Consider the following 20,553-nt stretch of genomic DNA (forward strand, 5'->3'; position numbering starts at 1 on the left):
TCTGAAACCTCATCTTACCCCTGTCCTGTTCTGTTTGCACATACAGCATTATGCTATGTCTACATAAGTTGCCCTAAGGTATGAATTTTACAAGATAGTTCTGGGCCTGTTCTCTTCACGGTCAGCAATGAGGAAATACATGGCAGTAACTTTTGACTCTTAAAGCTGCTCCGCAGTGATTCAGATCTTATCCTGCCTCTTTTCTTCCTGTTATGGAGGGGTACGATCCAAAACCTTCTTGCATAACAGGGAGAAATATTTCCTTGTAAATTCAATTCCAGTGTCCACATTGGTTGGTAGAAAAGGTCTAAAACTTTGGTCTGAAGTAGTAAAGGTCTAAAACTAAAAGTTGGATGAGTGCTCGCCTGGAAGTGTGAATGTCTGCAGACATGGTGCTCTAGGAGCAACGCAGTAGCCACCGTGAGAGAATACATTATGTTCATATAACACAAAGCTAGCTTCCTTTTTCTGTTCTTGGGCTCCCTAAAGCTTTCCAGGGGTTCGTGTATATAGAATTAAAGCTTACTTGACAGCAGTCTTGCTTTACTTGTTCTTGACTACTCAGAAGCAGTCACAGATCTGTAGACTGGGCATCAAAACCAAAGCTCTAGGACTTGGTGTACCTTTTTTTCTGTCTTTGGTTAGTGCCATACAAAAAACAGGTACTGGGTATATATCTTGTGACTGAGCATTTTCATGCCACTATATTAAATTATCAGAAAATGCTCGTGTGCAAGACACTTGGTTTAAAACTGTCTCCTCCTTTCTTCTTCCTTACAGTTTGTAAGACCGTCAAAATAACATTGCATAAAAACCCGAGACTTCTTCTCTTTTTCAAAAATGACTGCCTCTTAGAGGAGACACACTTAAGTAAAATATTATTTTTAAGTGGTATGGAGACATGGATAAAGCTTGCAGTATTTGGGGATGACAGTGCAGATGACACGGCTGTACAAAATTATGTGGTGAAATAGCAAGAAGAGAAGTGATGTAATGACTTGGATAGTGTAATGCGTCTTTGTTCTCCCAGCTCTGCCACTTGTGCCAGTAGATTGTTGTGATCGTAGACTACAAATTTTACTTTATTACTGATGCTTATATATTAGTCTTTCTTCCTATGAAAGTGGTTTATAAAATATTTAGCATGGCTGCTGAAAAACAACATTAAATATGCTTGTAATTTCTGGTCAGCCTTTTTTTTTTTTATTATTATGATGAGATAGAAAACGCTGGTGTTTTACTTTATAAAAATGGATTTTTTTTAATCTTCATTTCTTGACATAAGTAGTAAAAATTATGTTTATTTCAGATTGAGATGTGATTGATCTATGCAGTCAGCTTTATTTTTAAATTGTTATGCGTTAGGGCAATGAAGCGGTGTTTCTGAATACCTACAGGTTATAGATGAAATGAGGAGCTAGAAGCTCTGCGGATAAAATAGAACCAATTAGGTAGAAGGCTTCAATGTAGACAGTGCTTGAAAGCATGAAGTGAGAAGGTTTAATTGCTCTGATAGCAGATGTTAAGCTCGGGGGAATAAGAAATACAGAGAAGCCGGACCTTACTGCTGCTCTGAGTATTACAACAAAGCTCCCTGAGGCACACGGGTTGTGGGATGCTACTGCCATAGCGCAGCCTTGTTAGTTCCTCTTTAGGAAAAAGCTAAAGGCACGAGAAGGAATAATGCAGCCTCTAGCAAGTCCCAAAAGGAAGGTGTAGTACCAGCCACTGGGTGTTGGCTGCCCAAACGTGGAGCACTGCATGTGGTTTACCTTCAGTTCATCGGTGTAGGATGAAGCAAGCAAAACAGAAATGTTTCCTGCTTTTGTGTTCATTGGGTTTATGTGGTCTTTGATATTATAAAAGACACATTTGTTTTAAAGCAAATGCAGATCAGATGCTTGTATTTTGTTCGAGTAAGACTTGGACAATTTGTTTTGTTCAACTGCTGCAGCGTATCTTTACCCAGCAGGCAGGTGGCAGATCTTCGTAGCACCTGAGTATGAGCCAAACAGTCAGTCTAACTTGTGAACTTCAGTGCGTTAATTGTGAAGAGGAGGAATGTAGTGTAACATATCTGCTTGTTAATTCTTGTGTAGAAAAGATTTAAAGATTTTTGTTTACTCTCCAACCCATTTCATTGTCATCATCTACAGTCTTGGTGGAGGAGAATAAGGAGCCCCTTTCAATGACAGGTTAAAAGTAACAGAAATCTTTTTTATAATTAGAGGAAGCTGTAGACTTTCACTGAAGTCTTTCTGGATTTGAAAATGTCTCCTTTATCTGCAGATCTGAAACTTGAAAGAAAGCTGTGTAGGACATAATGTCTTGGTCTTCACTTACCAAACTGTAGTGCTCTGGAGAAATTCCTTATTTCTGGAAAAATTAATCTAACTTCTAAGGAAAATTGTAGGTGTACAATCAGATTGCACAAATACTTTGTTTCAAATAGTATAGAAAGAGATCTTGCATTAACACTTTACCTGCTATTTTATCATTGTTCTAGACTATTTGTATGCATGAGATTTTATTTACTTGAGAAACCAGTGCTCAGAGCCTTGTACCACTTGAGTTCTTTTGAAAATCTCAGTGAGTGTTTTAACTTTCCACTGTAAACTGGAATGCCTGTGCAGATAAGTAAATTAATGATTGGCTTAAACCTGAGGTAGTTCTTTCAGTTTTGCTTATATCCTACTCAAAACTCAAAAATATTCCTTCAGGAAGTCATTCTCTCCTTATGGCCTAAAAATACTACCCACATTGCCTATAGTAAGCTTACTGAAGATTTTCAGATCACAAAATTCTTACATTTCCTTTAAAACTACTGTTCAAGCGGAGTTTCAGATTAAGTCATCAAAAATGCTGAGATGCTTTGAGCCATTAGGTTAAGTTGATTAATGTTATTTTTCTATGGCAAAGTCTTCCTGTTGGATTTTATTAGGGAATATTGATGTGCATCTAACAGAATAAAAGGCTCATCTGTTGTGCAGAGTTTAATGAATTTGCAAATGAAATGCATTGCTGTCGCCTGTCCAGAGCATTTGTAAAGAGGATCCTTTGAAGAACAAAAAGCTTGTTAGTTTTAAGAGAATGATGTTGTTTTTCAGGGCTTGGAAAGGGCTTGAATACCTGGGTGCTTGGACTCTTATATGTAGCTAGAGAAATTATGTTTGACATGAATTATTAAAAGTAATAATTATAATAAAAAAGGACATTTCAGCAAGCCGTCTTTCCTATTTTTTTCACTAGCTTCCCATTTAAAAAAAATAAACAACACCGCTTCTTCTGTTCTGCAGGGCAAAAGGCTCTCTTTGCAGCTGGAGAAAACAGTTCCTCACAGGAACTGACACTGACATTAAGCACCATGATGCCAAATGCCAAAGCAAAAATATGGAAATCAATTCTCTACTGACTGTTGTTTTTGCCGTGTTGATGGTTACCTAAAGAGCCAAAGGGGAAGCGAAACAACAGAGTGCTTCTTAGCAACAGTACATGAGCATCTTTATGAATCTGGTGAAGGAACTCTAATGCTTCATGGTGGTATTAAGTATGTCCCGAGAACTGGACAGAACTCTGGGACTCCTGGTTCTAGCTTTTAATGCACAAAGCCAGAAAAACTCTGGCGAGCAGCCTCTGTTTTTGGGCTCTGTTGTCCCAGGTTGCTCAGTATGCCCTTTCCAGGCTTATTGTGCTTGCACTACTGTACCTTTTAAGGCTGATGTTACATAGGACATCCTACAAAAAGATTAAGGGAACAATGCTTTTGCTTTCTCAAAGCAGCTTGCAGTGCTGTGGATTTTTCCACAAGAAATCAGTGTAGGAAAATGTTATCTGTGAAGAAATCAGTGTGCCTCTTGTCTTGTTAGTGAGCAGCATTATAGTATTAGTGACCAGCTTTATGGTACCAGTCTGTTTTCTCAGTGCCTTGACTTCTGTTTAACACTGGGTTATTTTTTTTTAACTGAATTTTGATGCATTAGTATGGCCAGATGTAATGCAGTTGGGAGCAGTTTTGCACACGAAGACAAGATGAGTGGTGAATGATTTTTTTTATGGCTGCCTGAAAGTTTTCTGACAGAATCTTAACTGAAGGCTTGTATCTTGCAGAACCATGGATGGCTGGGGACTGGTTTCCTAAAATGCATTTTATATCCCCATAGTTGAGATTAGTTGAAATAGGCTTAAAGGTTGGTTTTGCTTGTTTGTTTTTGTGGTGTGTAGTTTTTTACAATATTCCCTTTACTTGAATTTGAAGGCACTTATCCTGTTAGCCTTCAAATTCTGTTATTTTTCTCTTAGTAAGACTGTTGAGGCGGGTAGGTCCACGTCTGTGCTTTAATTTTTGTTTAATTAGATAGCCAATGTTCTGACTGCCTATCTCCTAATGTATTTTAAATAATTGACAGAAGAACAGCAGCAACAAAATACTTGACCATTGTTCCTGTAAAATTTCTTCTCATAGTGATTGCATGTTACAGATCAGCTTTAACTTTTGTCTTTGTTCTCTAGTTGTTTAAAAGGGAGTGAAATGTACTGGATTACAGGTTTCTGTAATAGTGAGGAAAAGTCAACTAAGTACTCTGTGAGTTGTTATTCCCTGTAGTATATAGGGAGCATAGAGCTGGTCAGGTGGCTGGCTTGGCATGGGCTAAATTCTGAAAGAACTGAGAACGTTTCACTCCAGAGAAAAGAATGTTGAGTTTTCTGCCCAAGTCTTTTTTTGGTAAAAACGGGGAGTGCATGACCCCTAAAGGTCTTGTGTTCTACTAACAAGTGACTGCAAATCTTTTATCGATTAGAACTTACAGTGCTATCTTTATGTAGGAATCTCAAAGCTATAAAAATACTCTCTTTTCAGAACCAGCATCTAAAAATACATATTTGTGCAAATGAGTGTAACAAGATGATGGTAGTGAATGTAGTCTTTATCCCATCTCACTCATCTGTTCTGTATGAACACATTGTCCTTAGTTACAGTATAACTAATTTGTGCTTCCTTACAGTAGCTTGCAGTGACCCTTTTAATTTTTCACCATGTCTTGCTAACGAAGGCAATGTCTTTGTTCGTACTTGTTCTTGTAGATACAGTTTCCAAAACAAGAACTCTTCTGTACGTTGTGTTGTCTTTTTATTTCATAGTTCTCCATCTTCATCTTTCTTCTCCCTCTGTCTGTATACTTTACAGGCTTGTTGCCTGAATTCTCAGCTTGTTTGTTTTGTAAAAGAGAAATTGCTTGTGCATTAACATTTAGCATGTTAAATTGAAGGTGTATGTTCTCTAGCTGATATGTTTCTGTGCACAGAGAATTTTATTTTATTTTTTGGTAGGAAGGCTAGACGTTTGGTTAGTCACTGGTCCCTTTGAGGTTTATGTCTCAATTTAGCTATTGCTGCTGACTAAATTCAGTAACTGGAACCTGGTGACCTTCTATTTCTGGTTATTAAAATTGAGAAACGTGTGTGCTGGCTTGACATAGCACATTTTTGCTGGGTGAGACCTTTTCAGGGTTTTTTGTTCCTTGGAGTCCAACCGTAAGTTATAAAGAGTCTTTGGTATCGTTCTCTAGGGAACGCTTGAAGCAAATTACTTCTGCTGTCGTTGCTCACTGGAGATTGATGGTTGTACAAGAACAGGGTCACCCAGAAGATGACTAAGCTACCTCTTGCCCTTTCCAGATGCTGGTAGCCATCTGTGGTGTTTCTGCTGGAAAGATCGAAATTGTTGCTGACGGTGGGATTGTTAATCCAGTGGTTTTCTTCCCAGGTTTAAGATATCCCTCCCGTTGTTCTTGTAATAACACACTAAATAGTGTTTGTTTTTTGAGCTCAATAGTACATTTGCTGGGAAGAAGGGAGGACAGCTGCAAGATTTCAACAAGCAATCCTCACAGTTCTTCCTCCCTACTGTTTCTGCCAACTTCTAGAGAGATGGAGATTTTTTTTTTGAGAAACTGGGTGGACTGGGAGCTGTTGCCACTGAGATCAGCAGATGGGGGCAGTGTGTCTTTCTGAAAGGCAGGATTTCCTTCTCACCTATCTGGCCTTCCCCTTCTTCCTATTCATGTGTGGTAATCTTAGCCCAAGAAGTTGTCGTTATAATCAGAAATGAGTTTTTTTTAATTGGAGGTTCATCTTCATTCTGAAAGTAGATGATTACCGCTTTTATTGTATGCAAGTTTTTTGTTTAATCTGCAAGGATTTATTAAGAGGCAGGAGAGTTTTCAAAGATGACTGCATCTTGCTCTCCGGCTGCTGGGAAATAACCCCTCAAGTACTGTGCCCATTTGACACTTTTTTTTCTTCCTTATGAAGGCTGGTTCCTGCTTTTCAAATAATGCATGTAATCTTTTTTTTTGGTGTTTGATCACAATGTCTATAGACATGATTGCACTTCTTCCTGGTACCAGTACTCCTGCTTTAGTGTAAGTGGGATACGGATGTGTGAAGATTTCAGCTAAATGCCTGGAAGTTTGGGGGTTGTGGTGTTTGTTTGTTTGTTTTTATTACTACTCTGTCTCCCTTAAGAGCTTTTAAGTAATCTAGGTAATCTACTAATTTAGTAATCTACTAATTTAAGTAATTAAAGGCTTTTGATCCTCAAATATTTTTAGATACAGGCATCTGCCACAGCTATAACAAAACAGCAATTCTGGCTTTTAACTACAGGATCCTGTTGAACAGATTTTGATTACTCAAAGGGTATAAGAGTAGTTAAGAGCTTATCCTAACTTTCAGTGGCTAGTGACTATTTCCAAAAAGGGTAGGAAGGAGCAAAATTACTGTAAGTACCACAAAAGTATTTTTAATACTTTCTCCTGGAACACGCTGGTATTTGTTACATCAGGCTCTGTTTCGAACTTGCATATGTTTTAAATTAAATATATATAAATAAATTTTGGAAGGACATGTTATCTTTAGTACTTTCTGTTCTGTGGATAAAAAACCTAAGCTTTTTGCTGTACATAATTTAAGCGTGTAACTAAAGAGCTCTGAAAGCATTAAAAATGAAAACAAAGCTTGGGTTGAAAATTCTGCTGTAAATGGAAACTACAGGGGAAAAAATGGTGACCTGGCTGCTTACTGTCAGAACTCCAGTACTTTGGGGAAATCTGATTTTCCTTCCCAGAGGGGATATGGCCTGGGACTGTTAGAAGCTCCTGACTTCATAGAGATAATCTTAGCTTGTCTGGATTGTGAAGAGCAATTCTTTCTATGAATTTTGTGTTCTCACGGAAGATTAGATTTACCAGTGTTGTGGTTAAGAGAGTACAGGATGGGACCCGTGATCTTACAGCATTAATTAGTCCAATGAAATGCTTCTGAGCTAAGCTGAGCAGTTAATGTATACAGGCCTAGATACTGCCCTTATCCCTGCTGCCTCCTGGGAGCACAATTGGCAGATCACGGACAGCTTTTACTGAAGTTCTAAAAGCTACAAAAAGGAACTTTGCTCATATAAATTAAAGGGATCTTCCAGGCACTGCCTGTCCTGTTTCACATATGATCGTTCATGCGGTATTGCCCTGTTTTAGTTAGACGCTCTCACTTTCTTAGTATGAAAAGAAGAAAGGCTATTTTTTTGTGACAAATCTGCTAACGCCAAGCTTGTTTGTATGTGAGAGTAATGGTGATGAAATTCAGGTGGGTAAGAGATTCTGGCTTCCATACAGTAAAACCACAGGGATAATTTCCACACATGGATTATTATTTTTTTTTTGTCACCTAGTTAACAAAAGGTTTTACTGCTTGTGGACTGTGAATAGGCACTTTATGGTCTCTGGAACTAGTGATTTTGCTTGTGATACCCCCAATACAGAGAAAGTCTTGTATCTGAGTGTGCAGTCTCAGCAGTGGAACTGTAGGAGGCAGTGCAGTGAGCATGTGTGCTGTTTTGTTTGCCCAGAGTAAACCATCGTAGGTTTAAATCAAGAGACTGTAGATGATGAGAACTAAAGTTAGATACTCACATTGATTTAGCTTTTATTTATTTCCCTTTTTCTGTAGGATACAGTTTTGCAATAGTCATTGTTTATCACGGAATGGGAGGCGAAGATTTCTTATAAATTTATAAGATATTGCTTGCATAAATAAAACAATAGTATTTATGACCTCTTATAGCACAGTTACCTAGAATAATACAGACAGTAATCCTATGATACGGACATGGCTGCCATTCCACTATACATAGCTTACTTGTTCTTCTGTTTTATCAACTTCATTTTCTGTGAGCAGCAACGTGTCCAGCAGAATGGCTGATGATGCTTGGATAGGTGAATTCCTCAGCCTCATTGGGCTCTGGTACATTATGGGGTTAATCCCGTTTCTCATCCCGTGCATAACAAAGAGCTTGGAATTTTCTGTCACAGAATTCCTGAAAGAGATCCTGCTGGAACACTTCCGAAGGATCTTGGCAGGCTTTGTGGTCCCATAGTTGCAAGTGATATACCTGCTGAAAGCCTCCCTAAATGTTTTGTTGAAGAGTGTATAGACAAGAGGGTTCACTCCCGAGGAAATGTATCCTATCCAAACAAATATCTCCATGAGCTTTTGAAAAACTTCCTTGTTGCAGGAGTTGCACAGGACTGAACTTATGTTAGTTATGAAGAACGGGCACCACATCAACAAGAAAAGTAAAAATACAATCCCAAGAACTTTTGATGCCCTTTGTTCATTGGTTATGGTTTGCATAGACTTCCTCCCAATTGTAGACATTCTGCAGATGGGCATATCGTTGGACAAAGTCTTGTCCTTTCTGGAGCCGTTTAGCATGGCCACCTTTTCTGGTGAGTAGGAAGGTGTCGTGTCACGCTGAAAAACCGTGGACACCGTTGACCAAGTCAAACGTTGAGGTGGCTTGTTGATCAAGTAGGCCTTCTTGCGTAGCACTTGGATTGTCAGAAAATAAGTGACTATCATGATAGCTAGGGGAATAAAGAACGCAGCCACTGATCCGTATAGAATAAAGTCATGAAAACGATCGGGTGTCAGAAGACACGTGATGTTTGTAGAGTTGCCATTTCCATCTTCAATGCCTCTGATAGGAACTGGGATAGCAATACCTAGAGGAGAAAAAACAAATACTTCAGTATATGGTGATTGCTTGTCTTATCCTTTCTTGGGTCTGAAGCCTCAGGGTCTCTAAAGAATTCCTGAACTCTGGAGTAGGCACAAGGGTTACTGAGAAAACATGAGTTGTTTGAGGGCCTCACGTGGGTAATTGGGAAAATAGTACTTTGTGAGACTTGGCAAGCTCAGCTTTAACAGAATGCCCTTTTAACGAGATTGGGACGAACCCTTAGAGGTTGAGGAAGCAGTATGAAGTTGCCAACTTCTCAAGTGTAAAACACATGAATTGCTTTGACTCTAGTCACTGCAATTAGTATGGCTTTTCCTCCCTTGAAATGAGTTTCCCTAATGCTCTTCACCTCCTTTCCTCTCCCTCTGCCCCCCTTTTTTTGAGGTAACCGTTGTACTTCTTGAAGGCTGGTTCTGTAAATACTTAAAACTTGTCTTTCCCTCTTATCTTAATGACATCAAGTGATTGAATACAGCTGATTTTTTCACCCTGCTTGACTGTGGTATATACAAGTAGTTAAATAGATGCCAGAATTATGCAGTGTGTGTATTTGAGATGGATTTGTTGTTTAAAGTCTCTTGGATATTTAAGAGTGTTTAAATGAGGCTAGCTAGCGAGCTCTGTAATTCACTGCTCATTTAAAAAAATTAAAAAAAATGTTAGCAGTCTTGTCTTTTAAATGATTTTTTTTATAACCACTAAATTACTGTCAGCACTTCATTTGCCAGCAGTCTGACATTACAATGAAAACAACAGGTTCCTTGCTGTCTGGTGGAGGTTATTTGTGCTATGTTTCCTGATACCACTTAAAAATGTAGCTATTTACTGCAGTCCTCTGCTACTCTGCTTACCGAGGTTGGTCGGAGGCAGCAAGCAGAGAAATGATTTACCCTTCAACCACTTGACCCCTTTCTTAAGTGGAGGCACACCTTCAGATAGAGCAAATGCTTAAAACAAGGATTGAATCAAATTAACCTTTGATTTCGAGAAATTTGGCTCATCTGCAGGGTACTTTCATGTTAGATAAAAAGCAATGAAAAGTACAGCACTGATTAATAACAATACATCGGGTATTAAAAGGTCAGCTTGTAAGTGTGTTGTCTCATTAACAGTTTCCTTTTTTGTGATAAAATAGAAATATGTCTTTTCTCTTGTCATCATCACAGCTCTTCCAGAATTTTGTTCAAGTTGAAATTTCTGGGTTTAGGCACGTATGTCTAAGTCAAGAAGATGGATGTACCTATTCTTGTATGCGTCATTGGCCTAAAGTAATCCGGACTAATTTTGTTTTTCCTCTTGCATACAGAGCACAACAGCTCTATGCTTGTGGCTGCCTGCTATGCATTTTAGTTACTTGAATTCAATGTTTTCACCTCCTAGCTCATTTAAAAGACTTTTGTAAGCATTGAAAGCAAGCGATGTGCTACATACACAACAAAGAGAAGCTAATATCATAAATGTTTATACATTTGCATCCTTTATATCAACAGTTTGTTTTGGTGTTTTGTTTTGGTTTTGGCTTAAAGGTAGCCTTTCTGTATGATGTATTGCCAGTGCGTCTCAGTTTTCAGTGTGAATATTGCCAGCTGCTCACTTATCTTTCATTCTTTGGTGCAAGTAATTAACCTTTTCAAAATTTATTTCATGAGATGATTGTAAGTAAGGCACTGTTTTTTAACAGCATATACTCAAGGCTTAAAATTACGTTTGGGACAGAATACTAGATTGTTTCCACAGAAACATGAAATCTTGCATTCCCAGGAGACATGCTAGCCATGCAGACGTTGTCTTCTGACTTTTGGGACCATAAAGAAGTGTGATGATTAGGCCTGCTCGGTGCTTGACCTTTCTAGTAAGCTTGATAAGGAGCAGCTATCCAGGCAGGTTTTTGATGTAGCTACACATGATCCAAGTGGTGGACTTAGACCAGCCCAGGTGTTACGGTCTGCAAACCATATAGTACTTCATCAAATTTGTCTTTGTGCCCAGCTTACACCTACTTTTTTGGACATGAGAAGCTTCTGTATTGCTTTTCCAGTTTCCGAGCCTCACATACCTATTGAAATGAGCCAAACGATGATGATTTTGATGATTGTTGTAGCCCATGAGTTGTACTGGCTAGCCTGGATTGGCTTTTTAATTGCAATATAGCGGTCTAGTGAGATGGCACAGAGGTGCATGATGGAAGCTGTGGAAAAGAGGACATCAAGGAACAGCCAGATAGGACACAAGGCAGCTGGAAGAGGCCAGGCATTATCTGAAAGAGAACAGAAAACTCATTAGAATCTTTTCTTGAGAGACTGTTTTTGGTGTGTAGGTTGTTGGTTTTTTGTTCCCTCCTTGGTATCAGTATCCTTAAAGTTCATAATTCTGCAGAAACTCAACTTTGCCACCACCTCAGTTGGATTGTAGTAGTTTTCAGTTGACGTCTGATTGGGATAGTTTCCATCGTCACACTGATCAGGATGTTTGTGTATAATAAATCTATCCCTATCGTTCTGTCCATTTTAGATCATAATCTCTTTGTGGTAAGGACTCTGGATTTAAAAAAAATAAAAATAAAAAAATTAAATGGGCTAGGACTGTGTTCAGTGCTTGCACCCTGATTTTAAATGACTTTTTTCAGCTATGTATTTCTGTTAATCCTGTGATTCAAGACTGTATTAAATGCAGGAGGTAGTAGGTCATAATCAATGTATTAGTCATTGCAGAACCATGTTTGGATCTTGAAATTAGTGGTAATCTTGAGGAGCCTAATTGTGCAGAAACTAAAAAGAAGCAGGGCTCTTCTGACTAGACATTTTATAAACATCGATGTGCTTTCTTGTACTTTTTTTTTTTTTTTTTCCAAGAAGGATCATATGAATTTTTAATTTTTAATCCTGTTTCTGACAGCAGTTACCTGTCTCTCATGTTAATCTTCATAGCAAATGTATGGTCTGTCAACTGCATTGGGTCCAAGCTAAAAGTTTTGTGATGTTCAGTGTTGCAAAAGGCTGGTATTTTTATGGTATTGACTGATTTGCTTAAATTCTCCTTCCTTATAAAACTCAGCTGTGCTTGATCAGTAGGTTCATTAAAAGTACTGTCAGAGAACTTGGTTCTTTGTTGAATAATGACTAAGAAAAAAAAAAAGATATTTGTGACAAATGAAATTTGGTTTTAATCTCCTTATTCTGAATGTTGGGATGTTGTAATGCTTGATCCTGTCAGTGTGGTGACAGTGCAGCAGTTTGACATTAAAACATTTTTTCATAATGTGACTGGTAGATGGAAACAGCATGTTGCTACCTTGACTTGAGTAATAAGCCCCAGAAAACAGAAAATGGTGTAAAGACAGTATGTACTTTTCTGCATTGCTGCCCATGTTTGGAAACCTTTCCTGTTAGATAGAGAACAGGTCGATGAAGCGTTACGCTGGATGTCACCCATCCCCAAAGCAGGGGACTCCAGGTGAGGATGATGTAGAAAATGAGGCAAAAAGGAAGACGAATGGTCTAGTTTAAAATCAGTAACCATTGAATTTTAATATCTAGCTGCGTATTTCCAAAAGTAGATATTTTATTTAAAATTATGCTTCAAAAATGTCATACAGTTATGAGAAAGTCATAATTAGTATATTTTGAAATAGTTGCTCATGTTCATGATTTCTATCTACACTTTTAACTGGCAGTGAAGTGTGTTACCTCTGAACAACAAGATAAAGGAAATCAAAATGTTTTGTGGTTCACGCAAACAGAAAGCAAGCCAGAATAAAAAAGAAAAACAGTTAAATAATTGATTTGATGGGTTTTAAATGTTCTTGCTCACTCCAGAAAAGTAGAACTATTTCTTGACTTACATGATGAGTGATTAGTTGAGATAAAATATGAATAATGGAAAGCGTATTCTACATCTTGAAGGACACACAGATAACACTGCTAGATTTCAAATGAGGAGCTAACACTTCTGTTCAGAGTGCTTACGTGCTGCTCCCTGGATTATAACTGCTTTGCTTTCTGGAGAATTGCAGCATAAAAAACTCTTTCCATTTGCAGTTAATTTGCCTTTTGCAAAAGAAATCCCTCAAATAGCTCACAACAGAAAGTGTTTTTCTTTTAAGTATAGATGTATTGAAACAGCTACCTGACACAGAGCAACTTTGATGAGTTGTAGGGCGTTTGTTAGTTGGGAAGTATAACTGAAGAGAGAAAGCTTTTTCCTTTTTTTCTTTCGAACTGCATGCAGAAGACAGTAAGGTTCTGCATTAGTGGCTATAGCATTGTGTACTGTTATATTTGTGTGTATGAGGTGATATTATCCATACAAAATCAGAGTAGGCGGTAAATGCAGTAGCTAATGAGTTGATGAATACGGTTATTAATTAAACATATATTTGTAGTGAAACTCTGATACCTGTAAGTCCTGAAGAATCACCTAGTCATCTGGGATTCATATTTTACTTTGTTTCATTGTACACGTGTTAGAAGCTCTGTGCCTAGCCCTGAATGTACTGTTCCAGGCTATGATTTTGTGCTTTCCTCATGTATATTATTGTTTGTCTGTTCTGTTAGTTCGGGAGTAGGGAAGAAGCAGAACATTAGTTTCACCTCAGGACCTCGAAGGCATGTCTGACCCTAAAGAACAAACAAGCAGTCGTGTTTTCCCACTTTATAATTTAGGCTGAAGGTAAAATGGGTGAGTCCTGTCAGAGCAGTCCACACGGAGTTGCTAACAGGTCGTGCTTAGTTTGGATTGTTGGAAGTTCAGATTCTCCTATTACAGATCCACACTTCTAGAGGAAAAAAACAAAGCATTAAATGGTTTACTCTGCTGGGATTCTCCACCTTTTTTTGTGGGGAATTGAAATGAGGATTTTAACAACTAGTGGATTCGATTTATTTATTTATTCAAATTCCTGTGTTAGCTGACAAATGTGCTGGCTTGAAAACCTGTTTGCTTTCTCTAGCTGTTGGGTGCTATAAGATAAAAAGATAGTCCTTACAATCCTGGTCTCAGACCCTCCTAAATGCAGCAGTGCTGCTGTTGTGCATCATTTTCCTTATTTCTAGTTAATACAAAATCAAATACGTATTTTAAGGTTTCTCTTGCACCTTAAGAAAAGTAAGATGAGCTTTTAACACAACTGTCTGCCCTTGTTTAATAGAATCTTTATTTCCAGAAAGATTTATTGATAGGAAATACCTTGGAAATGTGTAATCCTCAAAACAAAGTACAGTATAGAAGTGCTGCTCTTGCTGTAAGCCAAAAGCTTTTTTTGAAGGCTTGGGAGAAGGCACCTATTGTGTGCATGCATAGGCATGATTGAGAGATCTTTAAACAGGCTTGGAAATTGTTCTTTTGCTATAGGGGCTCCTGAAATGTGTTGCTTGCAAGTGATTTAGTTACAGGAGTCATTTTGTTGCTGTTAGACAACAATGTTTTCACCAAGAAGGAAATCTGATGCTTTAATCGCCAACTGAGCTAAGCCTAGGCTTTAATCTTCAATTTGATGTGTGCGTGTTTGTGGTCTGTGTGTTTGTTGTTCACCCTCGTGGCAGCATTCGGCTTTGGGGACTTCATAGGCCTGGGATTTCTGGGCTGCTGCCTTGCTTTCGCACTCCCATGGCTGCTTGCTTTTATTTCTCCACTCCAATTGTAGTGTCAGCAGTGGTTTTTCACTGTTGTGCTGTTTTTTGACTTTTACCTAGGTATTCTTTTTATAAAAGTTGCTTTGTTGGAAATAAACCCTGGTTTTATTATTTATTTTTAGATTTGAGATATTGGGAAGTAGCCATCAATGAAATAAGTCCTTGTTACCACAAGCAAGAAGGCAAGGTTTGCCGTGGTTCAAAATCAATAACGGGGAAAGATGGTCAGAAACCTTTTGACAGGTCTCAAAAATTAGGGTTGGCAGCCTGGGACACACAGCTTTACCTTCTGATTTTTAAGTGCATGTACGTGAGAATCGAGAATACAATTTAAAAGGTGGCACATACCCTGTCTGCAAGTAAACCACTGCCTATGAAGGCATGGACAACAGACTTTTTCCTGCTGCAGGCTTTGCAAATTAGAGGCTCCTTCTTAAGAATTTGCTAATTTCGCCATCTGATAAATAACAACGTTTTTGTTTTGCTTTGGTATTTCTTTGGTAGTTCTGTGTGTTTATAAATTTTGGTAACTTCTGAAAGCTAGATTTCAGAGAATGCAATTATTTCCTAACACGCCTGCCTTTTTGTGGAAGAAATGAGAAGAATTTAGTAACCAATAAAAACAATGAATTGTTTGTATATTCTGCAACTTGTATTCTTAAATCAAAATTGCAGTGTATATTCAGACTGGAGAACATCTTAGTCACTGCTGGGAAGAAGAAATCTGCTGCTCATGGTATTATACCTGTGGGGTGGTTACAGATTTTTTTTTTTTTTTTTTTTTTTTTTTTTTTTTTTTTTTGAAAGAGCAGCTGCTTATCACAGTGACAGCCTATTTCTGAAGGTTTTCCTTTAAGCCTGTCGTCAGGGCATGAAGCCAATAGCTGTAGTAGACTTTGAATTTGAACATTGTGACATTATTTTTTTTTCCAAAATCATTTAACGTGACCACATTTTAGTTCACACCTTTTTCCTCAAATATTTTCCACATAATTAAATATCAGTCTCATCTGAAGCATAATATTTGTATTCTGTATCTAAAAACTGCACACAGCTATTTCATTATAACAGAAACATTCCTGTGTGAAAGTGCCAGGAGGCCAGACTTAATTGGCTTTCTGACTATCAATTATTATTCTATGTTCAAGCAGTTATCTGGATAATGTAGCTTCAGGATTTAGACTTGTTCTGTACTCAGAAGTATGTTCTTGCTTCATTCCAGTAACTCCTTATGTTTTGCTCATGCTTTGGTCTTCTGTAAACACCTCAGCATCTTCTGCCAGTTGGTAAAGAGGCAAAGCAGCTTTTCTGGTCGGGAGCCAGAGAGAAATGCAAGATAGCAGTGGCTGAAACTGAAACGTGAAGGGCTGGTCACAATCTCATTTAGTTAATTGTCACTAATTTCACTGCTTTCTGGTATATTTCCTGCACTGTGAAAGATGCTTTTGTTTGTAAGATTCCTAGCATGCTTTAAACTGTTGTAACCAGGGTTTTGCACTAGATTAATTGAGAGATTAAGGAGCAATAGTCTCTTTATAAAGTTAAAAAGAAAGGGAGTTACTAGTTGAGCAAAATTTAAAAAGAAAAGAAAGAAACCACCCACACCTTCACAAAGCCCAGAACCTGCCCTCTCTTTTTATTGGTTGCTAGTCAAATACTAGTGCTTTTTATCTTAATAATTTTATTATTTCTTTTCATTAGTGTGGTCTTTGGCAGGAGCTAAGCACTTACAGTATCTGTATATTAGTACGTGTTTACAGAAGTTTTTCACCTGTACATGTGCACATACATTACATCAATTGTTTTTGTAGGCAGTGGTATTTTTTCAAGGTAGAAATCACAATTTTGGTTATATACATTCATTTATCTTTATAGAAACTGTTGCTTGAAATAAAAAAAAAAAAAATCTGCCTACTTTATGATATCAACCCTGAATTCTTCCCTCCAATTCATAGACTGTTAAGGGTGAAAGTCTGTACTATACAGAAATTCAGTGTCCTTTAATAAATAAACACATTTGTTAATAAAGTGATACCAGTCTTCTGCAGCAAACAAAAGCTACTGATGCACTTTCTGAAATGAAGTTTATAGTTGTTTGCTTGTTGCTTAGGCAACTTTTAGAGAGATAGCAAAGGAAACATGAACTCCTGTAGCCTTTCGTTATCTAGAGCCCGGTGATATCTATACCTTAAAGATAATTCTGTAAATCCTTAAGCTTTTTGAAAAAACGATATCAGATTGCATTTTAAATTGTCAAAATGATATCAGATTGCATTTTAAATTATCTATTCTAGTGTCATACAGGTGGGAAAAAATATTCTTAAAGAAACTTCAGGAGTAAAAAAAAAAAAAAAAAGACTTTTCCATGCAGCTGTTTCTGATTGGGTGTCAAAAGTAATATTTGAAATAAAGCTGGGCATGAGAAAATATGAAAAAGGCATTCTTCTTCTGTAATGACTAAGTAGAAAGAAAATGTCACACCCGATGTATAATCATATAAAATATATATATTTTATTCCCTGTGAGCCAGACTGAATGGTGAATCTGAGTCTTGAAGATCAGGTACATGGATGCATTGAGGCTGCTGTGGCTTGACAGATGAATTAATTCTATGGGACACTTTACAAACCATTTTTCCTAGGGCAGGAGAAAATCACTTTCCCTGAAACTGAGACTGGTAAAACTTGACATTGATGCTTCCAGGAACCATCTCTGACTGCTCATGGAGTATGGAATTGATATAAAGACAAAATGAGGTGGCTCTTAATCCCAGAGAGTTAAAAACTGTTCAGTTTAGTTATTTTAGCCCAGATCACTTAGTGTCACATTTCTAAGAGGACACTGACTGCAAGTAATGTAATACCCAGTAGAACAGATCTCAACATTGTGCTGAAGTTATTAAAAACAATGATCGACTGCACAAATGTTCCCATGTCCCTGTCTGATTTAGTTCTAAGTCTCAGGTGCTTTTTCGATGGTTTATTTCAAATCAAAGAACATAGTGGGTATATTTCCCATAAAGACATTAGGCTGTATTACAATTAAAGGAAGGAAAGATTTTGGAGCCCTTATCCGAGTGATTTTTAAAATCCTATTAGTGGAAAGCAAACAAATTTTCTGTTTAAATTAGACTTCCAAGTTTGTGCCCAGGATGCTTGCCTGATGAAACAAACGCACTGTACTTACCAAACAATATTATGAGAAGGGCAATCGGCATCACAAACAGTCCCACGAGCAAATCTGCCACGGCCAAGGATGTTAAAAAGTAGTTGGTAGCATATTGCAACTTTTTCTCCAGAGACACAGCCAGGATAACGAGAATGTTCCCCCCGATGGTGGGGATGATCACCAGCAGGAACAGCAAAGCCGCCCAACGCACTTTGTTCCCTTGCTCATCATTCGGGTAGTTCTCTTTGGGTTCTCCTGTTACTGAGAGGGGTGACAAAGATCCGTTGTCCGCTCCAGACCCGTTCAAGAAATGTAAAGGATGGGACATGTTTGTTTCCAGCAGAATATATTCAGGAGCCGTATTTTGGGCAGAAATTGCGTACGGTGTAAGACTTCACTGCGCCTCTCTGGTCCAGGATGGTCCTGAAGAAAGGCCAGCATGGTCAGTATGGTGAACTGGTCATCTGCTATTTTGAGCCACAGTAACCATGTCAGAGCTGGTATCCAAATTTTTTTTTTTTTTATCCTGTGCGTTGCTGAGCGCAGTTAGTTCTTAAAAATGAAAATCTTGTCTTGTGTCCATCTCTGGCCGCTCAGGTTCGGTGGTCCCGTCTCCTCTTTAAAGTGAGGTTCAGCTTTCAGACGATCACACGAGAGAATTCAATAGCTGAGAAAAGTAAGCAGTGCATTAGCTCCAGTCTTTTACTGCTGTAGGGGAAAAAAACGAAAAGTGATAAGATGAATTTGGATGCCAAACGGTTCCCTCTAGCTATAGAGTACGTAGATTTGCTCTTTCTAAGTACAAACTGATGCAAAGACAGATGCTCGCGTTGTGTGTATGCAACTCCTCCTCTCCCCAGTGTCTAGTCTCCAGCAGCGTGTGCGTAGGCAGACGGCAGTTCCCATATTTCCCCTTATTAAGAATCCTATTTCTCCACAGAGGGTCACCCCAAAAATATCTTCAGAAATGATGTATGAGGCTTCGGTTTTAATGTCTACAGTTCCTAATTTATCAGGTGAGGGTCAGGAAGCTGTAGACAATAAAACACTGGTGACAGTCTCAAGGGGACAGTAAAGATTTATGGAACTGAGACATCTAAATTTACCCATTACTTGAAGGGGGGGAGTGAGTAAACCTTCTTTTGTTTTTGTAATCTGAGCAGGGCTTTTATTAAGCACAGCCTTTTTTTTTTTTTTTCTCTCTCTCTCTCTCTCTCAACTCTGCTGAAGACTTAACGCTTACATTTCCCTGTTCAAGCAGACACTAAGCCAGTTGTCATGTCAATAAGCTGAACGCACTCGGGTACTGGCAAGATTTGATATGCTGTAATTTTCAGGTGAAGAAAGCCTTACCTTTTTCTCTTGGATTTCAGTAGAGTTCACTTTATATCCAGGATGATCCTTTGTAAATTATTGTTCTTTTTCATCACGTGATGGATTTTAAGATGCTTTTCACTGTTTTCTAGAAAGCAAGTTGTTCATTTGGTTTTGTTTCTTATTCTTTTCTGAAGTGTCTCTCTTTGCCTGCTTTTGTTTAGCACTTATGTTTCTTTTCACTCTAAGATTCAGAATTTCTCTTTTGGGAAAACTATCTTCCTTATCCAGGTATTTTCTCCAGCTCTTGAATGGAGGAGAAAAAGTGTTCTTGCTGCATTTAAGAAAGATAAAAGTAAGATTCTTTTTTTTCTGCCCTTCCATTCTTTTGATGATTTTATTTAAGTAGTTAGCACAGTCTCGGTGCGATTTTCTTTGTTCGTTAGGAAAACTTGCAGTCCGCTGCTACTGCTGTTTGCTGATTGATTCATTCCAGTGCATCCAGCTCCGTGCCTGAATGCAGGGAAATAAATGAGTGGGGGCTCAGCTGGAAAAAAGCCAGAGAGGGTTAATTGATTGAGCGCTCCAGCGCTCTAATGTATGCTCCTTGTAGCTGTATCAGGATGTGCAGACCCTGCAAAGAACCCTTCCTGCTGGACTATTGGGACTACATGCAGGATAGCGTGTGTGCATACGCGCGCTCGCGCTCTCCCTCAGCTCTCTCTGCTTGGAAGCAGTTAACCCTAAAAAGTTCTACCGCCATGTAAACACTCCAATGAGCACACTGTTTTAAGTGTGTGGGCTGTGATTTTCAATCTTTCTACATGCAGCTGCTTCTTATTACTGCGAGTGTTCTCTTTTGTTACCTTCCAACTTTCAGTCAGATGTGTGTGTAGTCTCTAACTTCATGCATTTCTGCATAAAAATGGAAATAGAGTTTACTTCCAAGGACATTAGCTGGACAGTTGTGTAAGAGTCATTGAGTTTAAGGCCAGAAAAGACCGTGAGATCACGGTCTGGCCTCTGGTATATTACTGGACGTTACAGTCCCTGAGTTGTTCAGTGCTCTCACCGGGCTCAACCTGGGAATTGGATCATCGAGGAACTACAAATCAATTCATATTTGTTTAGAAAGCAAACAAAAACTTCTTTTGGATACAGCTACTTTGGGGCTAAAGAGAGAAAGCTGCTGTCAGAAATGAACAGAAGTATTTAACTTTTTCAGATAGCACTGTAGAATTTCCAGAGAACTAGTTACAACTTGTTCCTTTTTTTTTTTTTTTCTTGTTAAAGGAAACTTTTGGTAAGATTTCACGATGTCTTCATTTTCAATTGACTTTTGACATCTTTATTCTTCAGAAAGTC

General features: G+C 38.3%; 2 protein-coding genes across 3 annotated transcripts in view; one reads left to right on the forward strand and one right to left on the reverse strand.

The window, feature by feature from the left end:
• PSMD1 (proteasome 26S subunit, non-ATPase 1) overlaps window positions 1-20,553 on the forward strand; it is a 71,738-nt gene that overhangs the window by 17,866 nt on the left and 33,319 nt on the right. The gene's annotated exons all lie outside the window — the stretch shown is intronic.
• On the reverse strand, window positions 7,956-19,863 carry HTR2B (5-hydroxytryptamine receptor 2B). Of its 2 annotated transcripts, none has more exons than XM_084529095.1 (4): window positions 19,228-19,863; window positions 17,893-18,582; window positions 11,133-11,333; window positions 7,956-9,059 (listed from the first exon to the last, which is right to left on the reverse strand). In XM_084529095.1, exons 2-4 carry the CDS (start codon window positions 18,200-18,202, stop codon window positions 8,179-8,181), a joined length of 1,392 nt encoding a protein of 463 aa, XP_084385221.1. In that variant the 5' UTR covers window positions 18,203-18,582; window positions 19,228-19,863; the 3' UTR covers window positions 7,956-8,178. The 2 variants fall into 2 exon arrangements, with proteins under 2 accessions (XP_084385221.1, XP_084385222.1); XM_084529096.1 differs by lacking the exon at window positions 19,228-19,863 and adding an exon at window positions 18,981-19,018.

Source organism: Aythya ferina (genome assembly GCF_964211825.1).
Source record: "Aythya ferina genome assembly, chromosome: 9".
Lineage (NCBI taxonomy): Eukaryota > Metazoa > Chordata > Aves > Anseriformes > Anatidae > Aythya > Aythya ferina.

Excerpts from the sequence above, each read along its gene's own strand:
- HTR2B (XM_084529095.1), bottom strand. The coding sequence starts at position 18,202 with ATGTCCCATCCTTTACATTTCTTGAACGGGTCTGGAGCGGACAACGGA. Across the intron at positions 11,334-17,892 it reads CCTTCTCATAATATTGTTTG|ATAATGCCTGGCCTCTTCCA; the intron begins GTAAGTACAGTG and ends GTTCTCTTTCAG. Across the intron at positions 9,060-11,132 it reads CGTTTGGCTCATTTCAATAG|GTATTGCTATCCCAGTTCCT; the intron begins GTATGTGAGGCT and ends TTTCTCCTCTAG.